General features: G+C 33.4%; 1 protein-coding gene across 3 annotated transcripts in view; it reads left to right on the top strand.

The window, feature by feature from the left end:
* The window catches only part of LOC109537955 (solute carrier family 12 member 6), a 98,466-nt gene that overhangs the window by 64,964 nt on the left and 14,679 nt on the right, over positions 1 to 18,823 (top strand). For all 3 annotated transcript variants that reach the window (XM_019904955.2, XM_019904953.2, XM_019904954.2), the window contains exons 2-3: positions 12,855 to 13,096; positions 13,157 to 13,402. In XM_019904955.2, the coding sequence (XP_019760514.2) occupies positions 12,855 to 13,096; positions 13,157 to 13,402 (488 nt within the window). The remainder of the gene's footprint in view (positions 1 to 12,854; positions 13,097 to 13,156; positions 13,403 to 18,823) is intronic.

The raw sequence follows: 18,823 nt of genomic DNA, 5'->3' as shown, positions 1-18,823 counted from the left end.
CAATTATCTGCGAAGAACTCTCAAATACTGTATAAAGCTGACATAAGAGGAAGTGTTGTTTTCACTGTGAGTTTCTGTTCAAAATATTCCATAATGTTTCCACAATAATTCGGAAAATAGATAGAAGTTTATCAATTCGAGTTTACAATTAGTTTGTTTGGGTTATGTCACCAGCTGGTTGAATAAACCCAGATTCTTTGACCCTCTAGATATACATTTGGTCCCTCTGAGAAACCGAACCAGGGTAATAGGATATGAGGTAACAGAAGACACAAACGGACAGTTTTAAAAAGAGATTAGTTTACTGATAGAATCATAAGCTCGCCACTCTAATCAGATAAGAACCTTCGCTGCATTACATGAGTTATTTATCACATTACAAAACATAACAGGGCATTTTCTCAGTTTGATAACTTCAATTTTAGTACATACTAATGTTTCTATTAGATTGACTTTTCTGCTGAAACAAAGCTTTCATGGAGTGTTTGTTAATGTAACGAAAGGAATGTAGCTGTTCATGAGATGTCAATGAGATTTACGAAATGCCCCTGTTCGGGATGAATCCTGTACGGGATGTACAGAGTTGCTGTTCTCTCACTCTGTTTCGTTTGAGGCCTCGCTGTTTCCCCAGTAAAACTTCCTTCCTTCCCATCAGTCATCCTATCCACTGCGGTCATTTCCGTTCTATAGTGCGTTCGACTGTTCTATTTCTTCATTTCATTAGCTCTGCATATTCAGTGAATTCCAGTAGGATTTTGAAGGAGTAAGTATTGTACATAGTTTCAGTCTTACTCCGCTTGAGTTTCTGGCCAAAGCCTTAGCTTCCCTGGTAACGATGGCAATTTGTCTCTTTATGTAGGATATGTCCTCCATTTTCCGGGTGCAAGTTGGAATTGCTGAAATCTCCGGCTGGAAAACCGTAGTGACAGTATCTTAGTATAAGGTAATTTTTTCTCCAGATTATCTTTGTTCATCTAGTAGATCACGCTCAGTGAGATTTCCCATGTTTTTCCAAATGTACATTTACAAGTCCACAATGCCCTGGTCGCCTTATTTGTTTTTTGTTCTAGCTGTATCTTGAGCCTAAGTTTTCTAAAAAAAATTCAATAAAATCTGAAATTGGCCGATAATTGGGTACACAGTTGACGTGATTTTTCATGAAGCAGTTATAGAATCATAATTTTCCTAAATGGAGCGACGCCTAAGCTTAAGCAAGTTCCGCGTTTTGTTTGTAGTGTTATCAACTGTTTGTCACACGACCGTTGGAGGACTTGAGGACTCTGCCTAATAGCAAAGTTTAAAGCGCATCTTCAATGGTTAATTTTTTTAATAAATTAATTTTAAAATGTTTTGATAGGTTTATGCCGTATGCCCCAGTGGTCTGATGAAACGCAGATCAATTTTAGATCACCCTGTATAGACTAAATAAAATAAAATAACTTGTGTGCTTTCGTACACCTATTATTTATAGCTGGTAAGTGGGCTTGGGCGTCATGTTCATCGAACTTTAAACATGATTGTCAAGCATTGTTAAAAATTGCACGGAAAAATGCCCAAATTGAACTTCTTTGAAATTGCTTTTCTGGAACACATTTGTGATCCCCTGGAAATGCGCGGAAAATATGTTAAAACCATTTCATGTTTCCTTCTGACCTTGTTTCTCGGTCCCCTGAAGTTTTCTCGGTTTGATCTTTGGCAGCAAGTGCAGATTGTGTCGATCTGTTCGTCCGTTCTCGAAATAATAATTTCACGTTCATCATGAGAGCAAAATGAAATCTAATTTCTAATTCTTTCTTTCTAATCGAATTCTAGTATCACTTTATCAACTCAATTTATATGGAACTATTGATTGTAACACGTTTTAATTTTGATAAGTTATTTTCAGATTAAACTACATTTTAAAATAAAAAATCTATCATCGCCTACTCTACTACTAAGGGTTGTAATTTTGCATAACTATTGAAATGGGCTTAAACTAGACAATAAAAAAACGATCTTAAATCGAGAATGAGTTTAAAAAAATCCATTCATTATGGTTGTGGCTTTGTTAACATTTTATACGCGAAAATTGAATTATTATGCTATTTTATAATAAAATGCCATAGAGTAAGTCCGTAAACAGATATTCCTGATTAGCTCCACTGATAAGAAAAATGAAAGGCATAGTTTTAAAATAATGTAAGTCGAATAATTTGTGTGCGTTTTACTTTTCAAACTGCATTAATATGGTACAGCAGATGTTACATAAATAGTGTTCTAAACCCGAATAAAAATCCAGAGTTCTGAACATCACAATAGTATCTGACAATGTGCAAAAACAATAACCCATATAATAATTGATTAGGACTACAGAAAATTCACGAACTGAACACTACCACACGCAATCTATCAATTGTTTCAACTGAATATTAATTTAATTCAATTTTGGCTACACAGTTTAATTATCTTAATTTCGACGTAGTTAATTGTTATTATAAATAATATTAGATTTTGATTCAACCGTAATTGAATTTTAGACAATATTGAATTTATTGAGTTGCAAATTCCGAAATTGCTGTACATGATTGAACAAAAAAATAGTAAATTTATTGATAAAAATTAATAATAATTAATCAAAATGACTGATTAAAAGCAGTCGAACAAACCTTGAAATATAGTCAAATCATTTAAACTCAAACATTCTTTAGTGTTTTAACTATTCATGTTGAAAAACAGAACAAAGGAAAGAGTTATGAAAACATTTTTCAAAAATATAATATTGAAACTACAATTTACAAAATATTCAAGTATTAAACTGAGAGAGTGAATTTTTTCGTATTATAGAAAATATCTCTTCAGAGCACCCTTGAAATATGTACACGAAATTGTCCATATCCCTAAAGTGGTCTGCAAACATGTCATATTTAAAAATATATTTAAAGGGTTTGTTTTCACTTCCCAATTTAAAGCAACATTTTCACGATTTCGAGGTTCCAGTCTTCGTGTACTACACCAATAAATTAAGGTTTTTAAAGCCCTGTGTATCTGTGTATGAAAGTATTTATTTGACGAATAAGCACAATTCTCGCTTGCCTGTAATAGTAATAGTTTCTGCATCTAAGAGGAAAGAACCGAAGCAGGCTTAAACCAGCTCTTTGCTCTAATTCCGAAAATATTGCTACTTATGTGATAGATGAATCTGTAGTCATATAATATTTCGTTCTCAACTGAATCATTTCCGCGTTTTAGTTGAGTTCGCACCTCACTCTGAATAATAAGTTTAGAACAACAGCATGCATTTCTTGGTTGAAAATTCAATTTCGTGCGAGAAAATCATTATTATCCCGAATCAACTACTGTAACTTTATAGCCTTATAGACTGTTTTGATATTTGGTTTATTGGGTATTTGCAACAGTTGTGATGAAAACATGTAGGATTATCTAAATATATGTTAATAACTGCAACATAACTGTTGCCTGTTATGGTTTTAATTTAAAGACCGATTTTTTCTCAAAAGAATTTTGTTCGCGAAACTTAAATAAAGACCTACAATTTTATCATGCGGATGTACATGAACTGGTTAATTAGAAACACAATTGCACGTTTCTTCGAAAGCTTAATATGCAAATCACAAAGTTTTCGGGATAAAATCTTTCTAAGGAAATCTTAGCAGGCAACTTATTTCGACGTGGGAGATAGCAAAAGCAACTTGAAGCGTTTATGTAAAATTTGTTTAGTTAAAACAAAATTGCGAAAAGTACAAGCGATGTTAATAACAGAATACAGATCTAGTCCAATCACTTCCTTGTTGATTTTTATAATTGCTGTGAAAAACCGTCATGTTGACTATCTTCTATAACCCAAAAATATTAATTTATTTGTAATTTATCTGGTAATTTCAGAACAATATTTGAAGCAAAAACGTGTCTCTATATCAAATTTCTTATTGTTCAAAATATATTCAGCCAATAAAGCTTTGTCATATTGAAAACGAAATTATTATTTTGCTGAGAGAAAATGTTTTTCAACGGCTTTATCAGAAAATAGGCACTTCAAATGCCAGTCGAATGGAATTGAGTTTTCACAGACTCAGTGAAGAGGATTAATAATATTCGATGAGCGAAAACAAGTATATATCTAATATAAAATATCAAATATTTTTCCATCAACTTCACTGAAAGTTGACAAGTTCCTTTCCTCGTGTCTGTCTGATGGAAGGAACAAACACCTGCGAAATATTGACGTTGAAGCACAATTTTGCTATAATCCGACCAACGCTTTTGTTTGCAAGCCTGGATATCAGGTAAACAAAAATATTGAATTCATAAAGTTGAAGGCTTTGAGTGCCGAACTTTTCCAAACTAAGACATTATTCAATTCGAAGTATCAACGTTCATTTGACGGATAAATTAAATTAATTTGAGCGGAAATGCGAAAATCAAATAAATCATTAAGTGCTCATCGATTTAATATGCCGGGTGTCAACTTCCCACCTTAATATCTTTCTTGCAGTTGAAAATATGAAAAATCGGAAGGACCACTCATTTTATTTGTAAGGGGGAGACTTTAAATTAATATTTTTAGCCTCCTTGTTTCAACCCCCAAGGACGCGTAGATGTCACCCTTAGAATCTAAATGGGAAGGGGGGTCAAGTAGTACATCGTTTTAAAGGGAGTTCATTTCTCTTTACATTAATCATTACTTTGTTGCTTTTTATTCAGGGGTTTTGGAATAATCGCGTTTCAAAGTTGTTTATTCATTTAAAGTGTCAAATTCATTAAAGTTTCACACATTCTTTTAAAGTGTCCCCCTTACAAATAAAATTGACGGGCCTTTCCGATTTTTCATATTTTCAACTAACTGCAAGAAAGATATTAAGGCGGGGAAGTTTTCAAATTGACACCCGGTATAACATTATAAAGGTGCTAATTTAACGAGTACTAGTTGTTCAAGTGGGAATCCAATTTGATCTTTGACTTATAAGTTGCCCTGTCCGCACAAAAGAACGCTTTTTGGTTTCATGGCAAAGATCACATTAACATGAAACCCCGAGAACGTTAAGTATATAAAATGTGACCCGCATTTGTTAAATTCTTTCTTACTTGTTATTGCGTTATCTACCGTAATAGAATATACTAAATGAGACCAGTTGCACTCAGGCGACGCTTTTCGCAGTTCAACAACGATTCTTTTTAAAAAGGTTTTTATTACTGTACAGTAAAAGCCGAATATAAAAATATACGTTCCTCCGTCTCTGAGACTGATGGTCTCTCAGATTCGTCAACAAATTAAGTAGTACTTGGCAACATAATTTTTATCCACTCTCTTTTATTATTTATTATTATAAAAAAGGCGTACAGCATTAACTTTAAATTGATAGATCTGAGGGATTTTCAAACAATGAATTGTTTTGAAGCCAGTGGTAGGTGGGGTCTTACTAAATAAATTTATTTCGAAACCACCATTTTTTATCGACTGAAGAGTCTGAAATCCTGATAGTATAACTTGCCATGAAAATGTGTTCTCACAATTGATTTCCGAAGTATTCAGCACTATTCCACGCTTGATAACGTTTAAAGCTACCTGCTATCTAGGTAATACCTTTAATGTGAGCCCTATACCTTTAAAGCGGTCATAATAGTTTTGCCTAAATGTACAACTCGGAATTGTTGGAAACTACTTGTTAGGCAAGGGCGGATTCATGGGGGTTATAACGCTCCCCCCTTGTGCTGGGTTTATGTCGTCTAATTATAATTTTTCTAATTGCATAGACAATTTAAGAAAATAAAGGCTTTGCATGGCAATACCAACGCGAATGACACGCATATTATGAACATTATGCTGGTATTATTATAATTAAATGGGGCATCGGATCCTTCAGTATGCATAAATACGTAACTCTCTTAAGACGGGTCCGATTTGGATTATATATTCGTTCTAAAGCGAGTGAATTTGTCTAAAAATCGTATTTTGCAAACTGTAAATCGGTTCAGATACTTGAACTCATAAAAGTTTGAAGGTCGAAAAGACGATTTTTAAAGACAAATAATCAATGTTTTCTTTGTGGATTTAAGGTCGCGATTTTTTGGAAAAACAGCTTTTTGCGTGTATAAATTTTCTACATAACTCTGTTAATATCGGGCCGATTTGAAAATGTTAGTGAAAAACCTACGAGTTTCTATAAAAACTGCATGTCGGAAAATTGCAATCGGTTGAAAAACTTGGAAGTGTATTCTCGACACATTCACTGTCTATAAGAAAATTTATATTTGAAACAGTTTGGAAGGAAGGAAGGAATGGCCTCCGAATATTGGCAAGCGTAAAACCCTCCAACTTGCACTCTTTACCCTTTAACTCGGTCAGTTTTCAACATGTTTCTGAAATTCAGCAACTCTTAAAAAGCCCATATACCTACTTGGCGTAAAAAGTTGTTTCAGTTCCAAAGTTCATTTTGGTCACCGTTTCAGCGCGGGGAGTTAAAATTTTTAAAGACTTGAAGCGCTGGTTATTTCTGGAAACACGATCTTTTGATAAAATTTTGATGGCGCGCCAAGATTTTTAACCCCAAAATGTAAAAAAAAATTCAATAATTAGAAAAAAAGTTTGCAATTAATTTTGTTTTTTTAAACTTTGGCGACTGTTTGGGGGATAATGTGCCCTGAATGTTGGCAACCGTTCGACTGTTCCATTTGCGCATACTTCCACTCTTTTGCCCGTAACTTCGTTAAATCTCAAAATATTTCAAAACTTGTAAAACACCCCAAAAGCCCAAAGACGGAGCTGTAAAAACTATTTCATCGTCAAATTGGATAACGGCAACAGCAAGTGAGTAAAACGAGTTCGAACTCAGACAGTGTGCAACATTTGGAAAAAAATATTTGAGAAATTAATATTACTTGAAGAAGTTTACATTTATGAAGACTTTAATGCCGAATAGATGACTTTCCAAGCAAAATATTTTCCGTCAAAAATTTTCGAGTGCAAATACTTAAGGCCGAGTACTCGAATTTTTAAAGAATATATTTTTGTCTATATGGGTCCTTTTTTTAATTGTGGTTTTGCTTCTAAGTGTCTTTCTTTGTGTGTACATAATTAATAAAGTAAAATTTAATTGCAGCTAAATGTCTCAAAAGAGGATCATCTACGAATTCAAAGGCCACTAGCTATAAAGTGCCTTTCTTTCATAACTCAGTCATGTTCTTAAGTTGGTGACAATATTCAAATTATAATTCAAAATTTTACATATTTAATACTGTTGATAACAATCGGTTTGAATTAACCAAAATCCGTATTTAACAGTATTTCCTGCCTTTATTTTTCCATTGATGCCTTAGAATGATTCGGAACCTTTTATTTCGTTAAGTCAATAAGAAAACGCAGTTATTAGTGAATGGAGGCACTTGAAAAAGCTACCTGTTTTATCCGAATAAAATTCTAAAGCATACGAAAATAAGTGCGCTGTAAGTTCGTAAAAAGCTGTTCTATAAAATCCACAAATCTGCACATGCAAGCAGCGTAAATACTATCAAAGAAAAACTACAACCCTGGTTGCAATCTATATTGTGTAATGTTTTTTGAATTGATTTGAACCCGGGTTCAAATCCCGCCGAAAGCAGTATAAGTTGTTTCTCTTCTTGTGTCTTCTAGTGCATTTATCGTAGTACATCGAGAAACATCTCGTCTGTGGGAAGCAGCAAACGCAAACTGCTATCTTTTCAGTTATATAATATATAAATTATTGCTCACATAAAAGTGAAACAATTCCAAAACTTTCGGGAATAATTACATGAAGAAATGTCATATGAACCACTTCGGTGGCTTGTGCGGCAACGTGAAAAAGCTGGACATTTAAAGCAAATAAATAAAAATGTATTTCTGTATACACGTGCATTTCCTGTAAATTGAAACAAAATCGAACTCTACATCTTTAACGCCTACATTGCGGTCGAGTTGATCATTCGAACGATCGTACTAAGGAACGACAAACTTACGTTTGGTCATTCCAACGACAAAATAACACTAAGAACCAGTAAACATAAGCAATATAATTAATTCTGGCTAAACCGCGAAATGAGCGTAAGGTAATGTATTGGTATAGTAAAGCGCCTTAGAAACTACATGACAAAACTTTAAACAAAATCGAGAATATTGTGCCCATCAGAATATCTAACGCCAGAGAAAAAACTGTTCAGTTTAGTTTAAATAGGTAAAAATATTGGCTAACTCTAACCGGTTCATAAATGTAATTGGATCATAACGTAATCCGGAAACTATTGTTTTAAAGTTCAGTTTCAGTTCAAGAAAATTGCAGCCACCTGATAACAGATTTATCAATAAATGTAAGGAAGCCACCTGGATTTCTTTGATACCAGGAGGGATCTTAAAAGTAGTGACACCTGTGGCGAATCACTTAATTTAGTTAATAGATGGAGGAAATCAAAATTAAGGTGGAGGTGAATAAATTAATTGAAAGCAAGCTGGGAATTATTTTTCGCACTCAAAAAAAATCTAAATTGACGCTTTTCGGCACTTAAATCAGCTCATCAATAGATGTGGAGGAAACAACTGGGTTACAGAGAGGCAGAGAAGTATTAATTAAAAACAACCACAGAAATCACAATGTTGAATTTAAACTATAAATTATAAAGCGTTATTAGACTCAAGTCCTAAAAAATACTAGGCAATTATAATAAAACTCCAAGCCGTTTCAGGTTAAAATTGAACCGCGGTGCTAAATTTTAAAAAGGACTGGATAATCCAAACAGTGGCGGCGCTAGGGGTGGTCGAGGTTGCCAAAACCAAAATTTGTCTCGCCCAACCACTTTTAATAGCAATATAAATAATTACAATTTCAAAAAATCAGATCAAATTCGACACTATTGATAGTGAACGTGAAAACATTCCGAGTTGTTCGGGGATTTAAACGTACATTTTTAAGTACTTAATATTAATAAATTATTTTCTCATATCTATTATCATCTAAATATGGGTACTTCATACTAGGACAAGAGTCAAAGATTTTCATATAGAAGAAAAAGAAATAATTGATTTGTCTCTATCGCTACCTGAACTTTCAAGACAGCCGGTCTTAGCAAGTTTTCCTCAAAAACAGTATGGTTGTGATCTTCGTAGTTTAAGTCCAGTTATTATATCATGTATCCTTGGATTAAGTACAGCATTCTCAAAGATGCTGTATTCCGTTTTCTCTTGTTGATTTTTTGTCAAACAAGGGCGAACCAGCAGTTCAAGTTTTGTTATCTAAAGCTACAAGAACTGGAAAAGGGTTGCAGAAACAAAAGCTGAATTTAAAAACATTATTTAGTACATTTAATCCATTTTTTTAAACTTAGAACGTTTATTTCTTTAGCTAACCATTACCAATCTGATGTAGTTTCAAATGAAAACGAGATAAAGTCATTGCCAGCTACCACTAAGAGATATGAAGTCACAAATAATCTAAAAATAAACACTTTAACAGATATCACACTTTGCAAGATTTTAGTTTAGTCTTCCATGAAATTAATAAACTTTGTAATATTGCAATGATAGTACCATCTTCTAGTGCAAGTTGTCAAAGATCTTTCAGCAGTTTAAAGAGAATTAAAAATTATTTAAGAACAACTATGAATCAGGATAGGTTTACTGACTTGGGCATTTTATAAAGATATTGCAAATAAATAGATTCAGAGTTAATTATAGGTTCGTTTGGTGCTAAGAATAATAATAGAAGAATACATCTTCTAATATTCTGCGAGAATAACTATTTCATTATTGAATTATTACACTGGCTTATTAAAGTTTTGTTCAATGTTTATAATGTTATTTCTTAATTTAAATATTTTTAATCCACTTTCGTTTAGTGAAAGGAATTATTCAATTAAAAAAATAGATGTGTTAATAATAATTTTTATTACAATACTAGTGTTGTAGCGAATTTCATTCAGCATTTGTTTCCAACATAATAACATTTAAAAAAATGTTCACAATAGTGAAATATATTTTTGTATCATTTATTTGTTGATTCTATGAAAGTATGTAAAATCTGGTAAAATATTTGTATTGTAAATTCATATTGGGACACTCAAGGCATTGTCAAATTCTGTTAGCTCCGTGTTTCACAAAAAACATGTCGCTTGTATGTTAAATAGAAATAATTAAAAAATATTTTATTAGTTCCAATTACAGTACAATTAAGTAAAATTAAGCAACGGCAACAGTCGAAACTTTTTTTGTGTCTCCCTCCCATGGTTCTTGAACTGGTGCTCCTGCTGCATTTATACTACCTGGTGCCTGTGGAACGAGGCTGGGGGGGGCGTATTGCACCAGGCGCGCTACTCTCGGTTATATATTATTTATTAGAAGTTTGGATGTCTAGTTTAGGTTTTCCGTGGGAAAGTAATTTAGTGATATGTTATGATAATCATCTAAATTTAATTAATAACATTTTTGTAATTAATCTTATATTTTTTTAGTTTGCGTCTATAATCGGTTTACTGCCGCCCTATTTTTGTCGAAATGCTTTGACCATATTAGATGTTGCTATTTTGTGGGTAATGTTAATTTAATTGGCATATAAAGAAAAGTGGTCCCTTTTGCGACAGATTTTTCGCAGGTTTATGTTTATTGTGATATTCAAGCCTCGTGTCACGCAGTGCATTTGTGGATTTTATTGTTTCTAAAATAATTTGAAAGGATGTAAATTTAGTAGAACTATGCATTGAACATTTGGAGAGAGTATTGGATAATTCATGAGGTATTCTAAAGTTTTGCGATGTTTATAATATACAGTTACCTGTAGCACTGTATTGCATTTTCATTTAATTTGACTTGTAGAAATGTTCCTTCAGCTCGTGTCCTTTATCTGCCATCAAATGTATCAAATTGTCACGATTTTGGCTTTAAATAATAAGATTCAATCACAAAAGCATTTTGTAATGAAGTGTATGTATTGCATACACACTTTATCCAGTGTATACACACCCACTTCGTCCCCTTAAATAATAAGACGTCCATTGGATTGACACGACCTGATTCATTTACAATATTCCATTAGAATGTTTACTCGATCGCTATTTAATTGCCTCGGTTACTTTCAGTGGCCTGTTCCTTTGCATCAATATAAAACTGATATGCCATGTTGTTGATTAGTTTAGAACAACAACATGAGGTAAGACCAGCTTTGTTTTCGGATGCAAACAATACAAGTGTAGTTAGGTTATCGCGACATTAAGTTAGGAAGACAAAGTTCAGTTTTTCCAAATTTAATTATTAAATAATTAAAGTTATCCAGTTATTAAATTAAGTTAATGCAAAAGCTATAATTTATTGACGAAAGTTTCTTATAAGAAATGTGGAATTATCAATCAAGCAGCGGGTTGCCCAGTGAGCACATCAGCCTGTTTAATTAAAACAGGGTTTCTATAAAAAAAGCGTATGTTATGCTTGCAGCTATTATAAATTAGACACGAAAATGAGTATTTACATAAACTAGTTGATATAACCCCAGCCAGCATTAAAGCTGATAATCACATAATGGTAATGAACAGCAAAGGCGCTAATTGTGTCACGTCATATTGACGTATTAATCGCGGCAAAAATACGTTCACCTAAAAGCCATAAAATATCTTGTAAAGGAGGGTTTTGGTAGTTGTGGCTATATTGATATGTTCAGAGTTTCACATTGAGTTCTTTGTGCTCTACTGAAACATTCCTACAACTTTTCTGTAGTTTAATATTAATATAGTTAGAAACGCGAGGAATACAATAAACATAATGTTTAGTTTAACTATGTTAATCTAGATAATCTCCCTATAAATTGAAGTAGTTCTTCACACTCTTCCGCTGTGACTCTTTTTGTGATTAAAAACGTAGGTCGCAACTAGGACCTAGAGTCACGTCGTCCCGACTTATCTATACATATTTTCCCAAATGTCACCTATGCGAATAAGAGAACAATTCGACCTGATAATCACCTCACATTGTCAGTGAGTGCGATGGTTGGTAACACACCAGACGTTGTTCATCCAACCAACCAATTGTGCTTTTTCAACTGAAGCTAACACTTTAGTGCTACTTTTTGATCGAATTCTTCTCCTTTATTTTTACCAGTTACTCGATTTTGCCCAGGGGCTCGTGGGGAGTTATTTCCGCTGGAACTCTGCAGCTGCTTATTATTTATAGTGCTGTGAATATTTGTAGAAGGGAGGGATGCAATTTTGGAATATCCTCTTGGACGTCGAAATCTTCATCATCTATCTAAGCATTTTATCAAGATAATATTGCTCAAAACAGAGATGATGGTTGTTGATTTTATGATATGTAATGTAACTCTATAGAGGTCAATAGTTTCATTGATGTTCTCAAAAGAAATATTGTATATCATATATGTGTATGAAGAAACTCTGGTGTGTTGTCAATGACGCTGTAAATTTTACCAGAAGGTCTTCCTACCATACAAAAATCCAGCATTTTCAGCTTCTACTGATAACCTACGGGTTCTAACCACGATAATTTTTCTACTTCCCAAAGCTGCGGACCCTTAAAGTCGCGAGAGACCTTTGAAAATTGAAACATAATATGACTGGTTAGTACTTTAATGAGAAAGTTATAATGACGGCTTGGTGGCGATGACTTCTACATTACAAATTGATAGCTCATATGGAAGTTTTGATTAAAACTTGATGGGGTTCTTATGTAGCTTACAGTTCGTGATATCTTATTTCCGTCTTCGAACTACTGTTTAAATATTTCAGGAGTTGCATTTTAAAGTATTGATTGAGTGGGTTTCGCAGTAAATTTCTGGGAATTTTATAGTTAGATAAAGAAAAATCTTAACAGTAATTTTTTTGGTGTTAAAATTATTTTTTTCTTTCAGGAAATGATGAGCCCTTCGATCTGTATTACGACAACGAGGATGAAACTGAAAGGCCGAGAATTACAACATTCATTCAATCTCTTGCAAATTATGCGAATACTATCCCTTCGCCTAATACTGACCAGGAGGGTGAATGTGCAACTGCCCCTGTCAAGAGTGCTGAAATGGGTACCCTTATCGGAGTTTACTTGCCTTGTATTCAGAACATTTTTGGTGTAATTTTATTTATTCGTCTTACTTGGGTATGTTATACTAAAATATCATACAGAACACACGATACAAATGCAATGGTGGTATTTTAGGTTGTAGGAACGGCAGGAGTTTTATGTGGATTTTTTATTGTCCTTACTTGTTGTTGTGTGACAATGTTAACAGCTATTTCTATGTCTGCAATTGCTACTAACGGGGTGGTACCGGCAGGAGGGAGTTATTTTATGATATCTCGAGCGATTGGACCAGAGTTTGGCGGAGCGGTGGGCATGCTGTTTTATACTGGTACCACTTTAGCTGGTGCTATGTATATTGTGGGTGCCGTGGAAATTATACTAGTAAGTTATATTTTATATACTATTAGAGAACAATTGATTTCCGATAATAGTTTGCTTTTAAAAGGTAAATTGTTATTTAACATATAATGATAAATCACAATTAAAACTTGAAAATTTTATTGCGTTAAATAAAAGATGAATTTATTTTTAATATACAGAAATTATGAACTGAAGTAAATATTAAATTATAACTGGAACAACATATATAACATATGTAATATAACAATATGTAATTTCCATTCGGCAAAGTGACATATTATGCATTTAACATGCATCGAGTAATTTCTCTAAATTATTCAAATGCGAAGCTTTTTAATGTGTAGTTTTAATTTGGCAAAACAAATGAACGCAAATGATTTCTAAACGGCGAATTGTTCTATTCTGTGCAGAAAATAAATTAGATTTATAATGCTCTCTCGCATTAAATTGTGTATTCTTATAGTCAGCCAAGTCACGATGGTTCACGTTGTTTATGCTAAAGAATCGAATTAATTAAATGTTACCGAATTGAAAATCAAATTCCTACGCTGTGTACCCTCCGAAGATTATCCAGCAAGGCCTTCAATTTATTACAGTTTTAGTTTACCCAAACTAAATATGTTTAAAAAAGATTTTTTTAGCGCATTGATTACTTCAACACATTACCGATGACTTGACTCTGAAGTATCTCAAATTGGAAGGAGTCTTGCTCTTGATAATGACGCTTCATTTTTATACTTCCATAATCCGTGTGTTGTCGAAAATCACTTGATTCTTGAAATGTTTTATTTTCGTTATATACAGGGCGTACAAAATTTTGAAATATTTTTTCAAAGTTATTAATAGTTGATATAATATTATTAATATTAATAGTTGAAAATACATTTTGCTAAAATGCAGTGCATCAAACTAGCAAAAAGGATACACGTTGCTTCTAATGTCTTTTACATTATTAATATGGAGCTTTGGCCTATATGAACGTCTAGAGAAATTTGGCTTAGGACACACATCTATACATATTTGAGTAATAAGACCACAAATATTTATTGACCTTTATTTATTTAAATAAATGTGTAATACACCAAAAAGCTGAATTACCCTTATTGAAGCTCTCCTGGCAAAGAAAGCAGGCGAACGCTGAGAGAGGCTTTGGACCATATTTTTTGTAACAACTTGAGCAGCGCGTAATTGACCGCGTGACAATTTTAATTTTTTTTTTTATTTTTTAACGATTAGACGATATTTGTGATTGATGTCAAATACCTTAACTTTATGCCCTGTTTGACATGATCTGTTTTTAATCTACTGTTAAGTTAAGTTAATACTCAAAAAGTGGGCCCATAAAAAATAGTGTTTTATTTTTGCCACCATCTATTGACCGAAAAACCCACAAACCTAAATAGGCGCCCTTTACTGATTATATTTTTAAAGTCTAACGCGAAGAACGAGAAATTTATCGCAGAAAGCGCCTCAGGTTCAGGTGCCAAGAATTGGCTGTTTTCAATAACATTTTCAAACGTCTTTAAAGGGCCGACGAGAATCATTAATAAGTTGCTTAAGTTGGATTTTCATTTGTTATTCTATTAAGCTTTGAGCTATAAGTGCTTTTGAAGACTTTTAAATTTTTGCTTGCAAAATTTTCAGCGTTTTCCTGTTTACTCTAAATTATTTAGAAGTTTCCTTGAGGGGTGAGAAATCGTTAGAGTGTCTTGCTAAAGTAATCTGTAAACACTATACACATTCAATCTAACAAGTTGCACTGTGTAAACAAAATAGCTACACAGCACTTAGAAACTGGTGTTTAACGCAGTCTAGAAGACTGCTTCTGTAAAAGGGATCATCGGGTGAGGAAAATTGTGCAGTATTTACTCGACGTTCAGATAAATTATCCATAATCTGCCTTTACCCAAGCCAGTAAGTGACGAAAATCTTTAACAGAAAGTGGAAAACTAACAGTTTGACAAAATTGGTTTTGCTTCGTGTAAATATGAAACCTAACAGAAGGCCACGAATTTGAATATTTATGCCAAATGGCTTTTAGATGGCACATTTTTGAATCTACCGATATGTAATATTTACAGTAACAAATTTTGAGGCCTGAGGCCTTAAACCTTACTAAGAACTTCTCGTGGAATCCAATATGCTGAAACTATAGGGTTTGACTCAAAATTAACGGAGATCCGAAGTTTTAAACTCCTTAACTTTGGCAAATACGTGGCGCTAAAAGTTAACATTTTGTTATTTTCTTCCAAAAATTATAAAGTTATTAATATGGAAGATAAAAAGTGAGAAGCCAGGTTAGACGTTTGGACCGATTTCTTATGTATTACACTGTACGCAGACTTTTTTTGGGTCTTTGCAAACATACATAATTCTTTTAGGTCAAAAAAATTCTAGATAATTCAATACGGGGCCATATGGATGGGCAAGCATGAAGCCTGTCAAGAACAATCATAGATATTTTCAAACTTGCTCTGCTCACTCTCTCATCTCACTCTGCTTGCGCTGATCGAGAAGGTTGCGGTGAAACTATACCGTGCTTAAACCCCTTGCCTCTTTTTAATTAAAGTCGGTAAAAGTTCTTCAAGCAATGTTCCGGTTATTGTCGGAAAATTAAAAACGAGATAGTTTAAGAGATCTAACATGAAAATTTCCAATTAACCACAACAAACATTAAGTTAAATTGAGTGTTGAAAGTGTTTGCTTTCAAATCATTGGGATTTTCAGAGTGCTACAAGTGACCACTTGGCCAATTAAACATTTTACAACCAGTACACATTTCTATCGTTCTCTTAGTTGAAGTCGAAAGTTGTTTTGCCCCAATAGCATGCCTTGGATTACATCTCCCTTTGATGCCAGAAAAATCTTATTTCAATTTTATATTTTCCGCCGTCGTCTTTAACTTGAATAAATTTGCCTCAAAAACATTGCTACGTTTACGTCCCTCCTAGATATCAATAAATTCGTATTTGTGCTTTATGTGCTATCTTTATTGTCATCTGAACCTCCTATCAATCAAAATACGACTTTCTGATAAAAGGTTTAATACTCCATCTCCATATCCATAAACCCCGTTTACTTCTTCCTCCGCATGAATATCCTGTTTCAAAGTCCTACTTCATGATTTAATTGGATGCATTCCATAATAGAAAAATTCTGATTTTCCCGTTAGATCATCTATGATACAAATAACAACAACAATAAGCAGCAAATAGTAAATATAATTTTATCACAGGATATATTCGCTTTGTCTGCCACTTTTTTGCATGTGCAAATGATCACTTTTAATTATTTTCCAGCCGAGTTAGTTACTTCGATGTTGAGTCAATTTTCCAAAAAAATTCCCATCCATTTGGGTGGCAGGTTTTTTATTATCAGCTAGCAATTGTAACATTTGCTTGAACAGTTTTAAAATACTTTTGAAATAGGAGATTTCTGCCTGGAATAAATGAACATAAATTACCTCATAAAACTATTTCTGAAGGCACCTGCTGATAAAATCCAAATGTTCTATTATTTCGATCATATACTTACAAATCAATAGAAAATTATTATAGCGGCAACAAACGCCCTATTTACTTCGCGTGTTCAAATGCAATTCAACATGAAATTTCAGTCAATTTCTCAAAATCAATTCAAGATTTAGAATGTTTAAGATGATGCAGATGGCTACAATTTTGCTCATTCTATGTGGCTTCAAACTGTTCACGTTCAAAGGTATCTTAAGGCTAATCTTTTCTTTTATAATAATATAATAACTTACATGTAGGCAAAATAACAGCCCTAACCAGCCCTAACTGTGTTTGCAAGGTGGGCATAGTTAGTTACTAGTACTAGTTTTAAACTAGTACTATAGTTAGTACTAGTTGAAATTTATATTAATAATATATAAACCTAGTCATTCGCAAAACCATAATTTATTTAGATACTTTTTGTTATGCATCGCTAATTTATGAAGTGAACTTTTGTGTTGTGCGGCAGATCATCTACTTTGCAATACATTTCTAGACCATATCCGCTTTTTGCCGAAGTTATCATTCTTCTAACAGCTTTAGTCAAATTTAACTTGTAAAAATTGATAGATTTGCTGCGTTTTTGAAGCTCTATTTAATTACGGATGAACCCATATTCCGCGATTACGCGAACATGGTGTTACTTTACGGACAAGTGCACTGTAATTGCAGAAGAGCGCAACAGCTGTATTTAGCTCAATTTCCCAATCAGCCAAAGCCATCGCATAGAGTGCTTGCCAGAGAATTTCAGCGATTGCAGGAAACCGGAATAGTAACAGTTAATGGGGCAAATTATGGAGATCAGAGAAATCGTTGAACCATAGAATTTGAAGAAGAGGTGTTTAATAGGATAGAACTAATTCCGTCCAGTAGTACTAGAACTACTACAAGACTAGAGAGTTAATCAAGCAAGCGTCTGGTATGTTTTGGAAGAACTACAGCTTCTCCCTGATCATCTCTACTTTACTACTAATAAATATTATGAACATAATTTTCTCTGAGCAGTTCGTACAACGTTGTAAATTAGATGCGGAATTTCCACGATGCATTCGTGTTTCTTGAACGAAGCTACCTGGATTTTTGGGTTTGCATAGAATCGTATGGTATTGGAGCTGCCAACGTGCAACACAAGTTGAGAATCAAAATGTACTTGATGGTCAATTAATTGGACCTTCCATATCGTTCTAACTACTTTTCCCAGTTACTTACACTTTGCTTTATAAAAGTCCCGAAAAGTTTGCCCCAAATGCTTGAAGAATTGTTCACAAACACACTATTTGCAAGCCGTTTGAGAGCTAAAACAATCATTCAGGGGAAAACACAATGCAATAGAGAACTAGTTGCATGGCCACCACACTCTTACGAACTAACGCCTCGCGACTTTCTTTCAAATGGAGATTCTCTTATAAATATGAAGAATCATGTTTATAAGAAACCCGTCCGTTCCGAAGAAAAGGTGGTACCTTGTCTTCGAAATAGCCAATTAAGATATGATTAAATGAGTCGTTTTTGCCGTGTTCGCCTAATTTGGGCATAACATAAAAATTTAGCAATAGCTCTAAAGCTCATTATAACTGTCAAAATTCAACCCTCTGTATGCCGGATATGTTTGCAACACGCATTCATTGGCACCCTTTATGAGCTGAAAATATATAAATTTGATTTATATAGTAGAAGTAGTTTTCGAAAAGGGAGGAATACAAAGATCAAATTATTCCAGCTGAATGTTAAGTTATGAAATGTTTCAAATATATTAAAATTTTCATTGTGAGTTAGAAAATATAATTTAGAACAACAGCTTTAATATTGTAACTGTTCTATCGGGTGGTACCATAAAGAATGTAAGGTACTCATATGGAAATCTGTACAGGATTTAATGTGAATCTAAACTGATCTTGTATATGCAAACTCTATTAAAACCAAGCCCGAT

The sequence above is a fragment of the Dendroctonus ponderosae genome, unplaced genomic scaffold (genome assembly GCF_020466585.1).
Source record: "Dendroctonus ponderosae isolate FM_Combo_2020 unplaced genomic scaffold, Dpon_F_20191213v2 Dpon_F_20191213_1, whole genome shotgun sequence".
NCBI lineage: Eukaryota > Metazoa > Arthropoda > Insecta > Coleoptera > Curculionidae > Dendroctonus > Dendroctonus ponderosae.
This window is presented reverse-complemented; position numbering and strand designations above follow the sequence as displayed.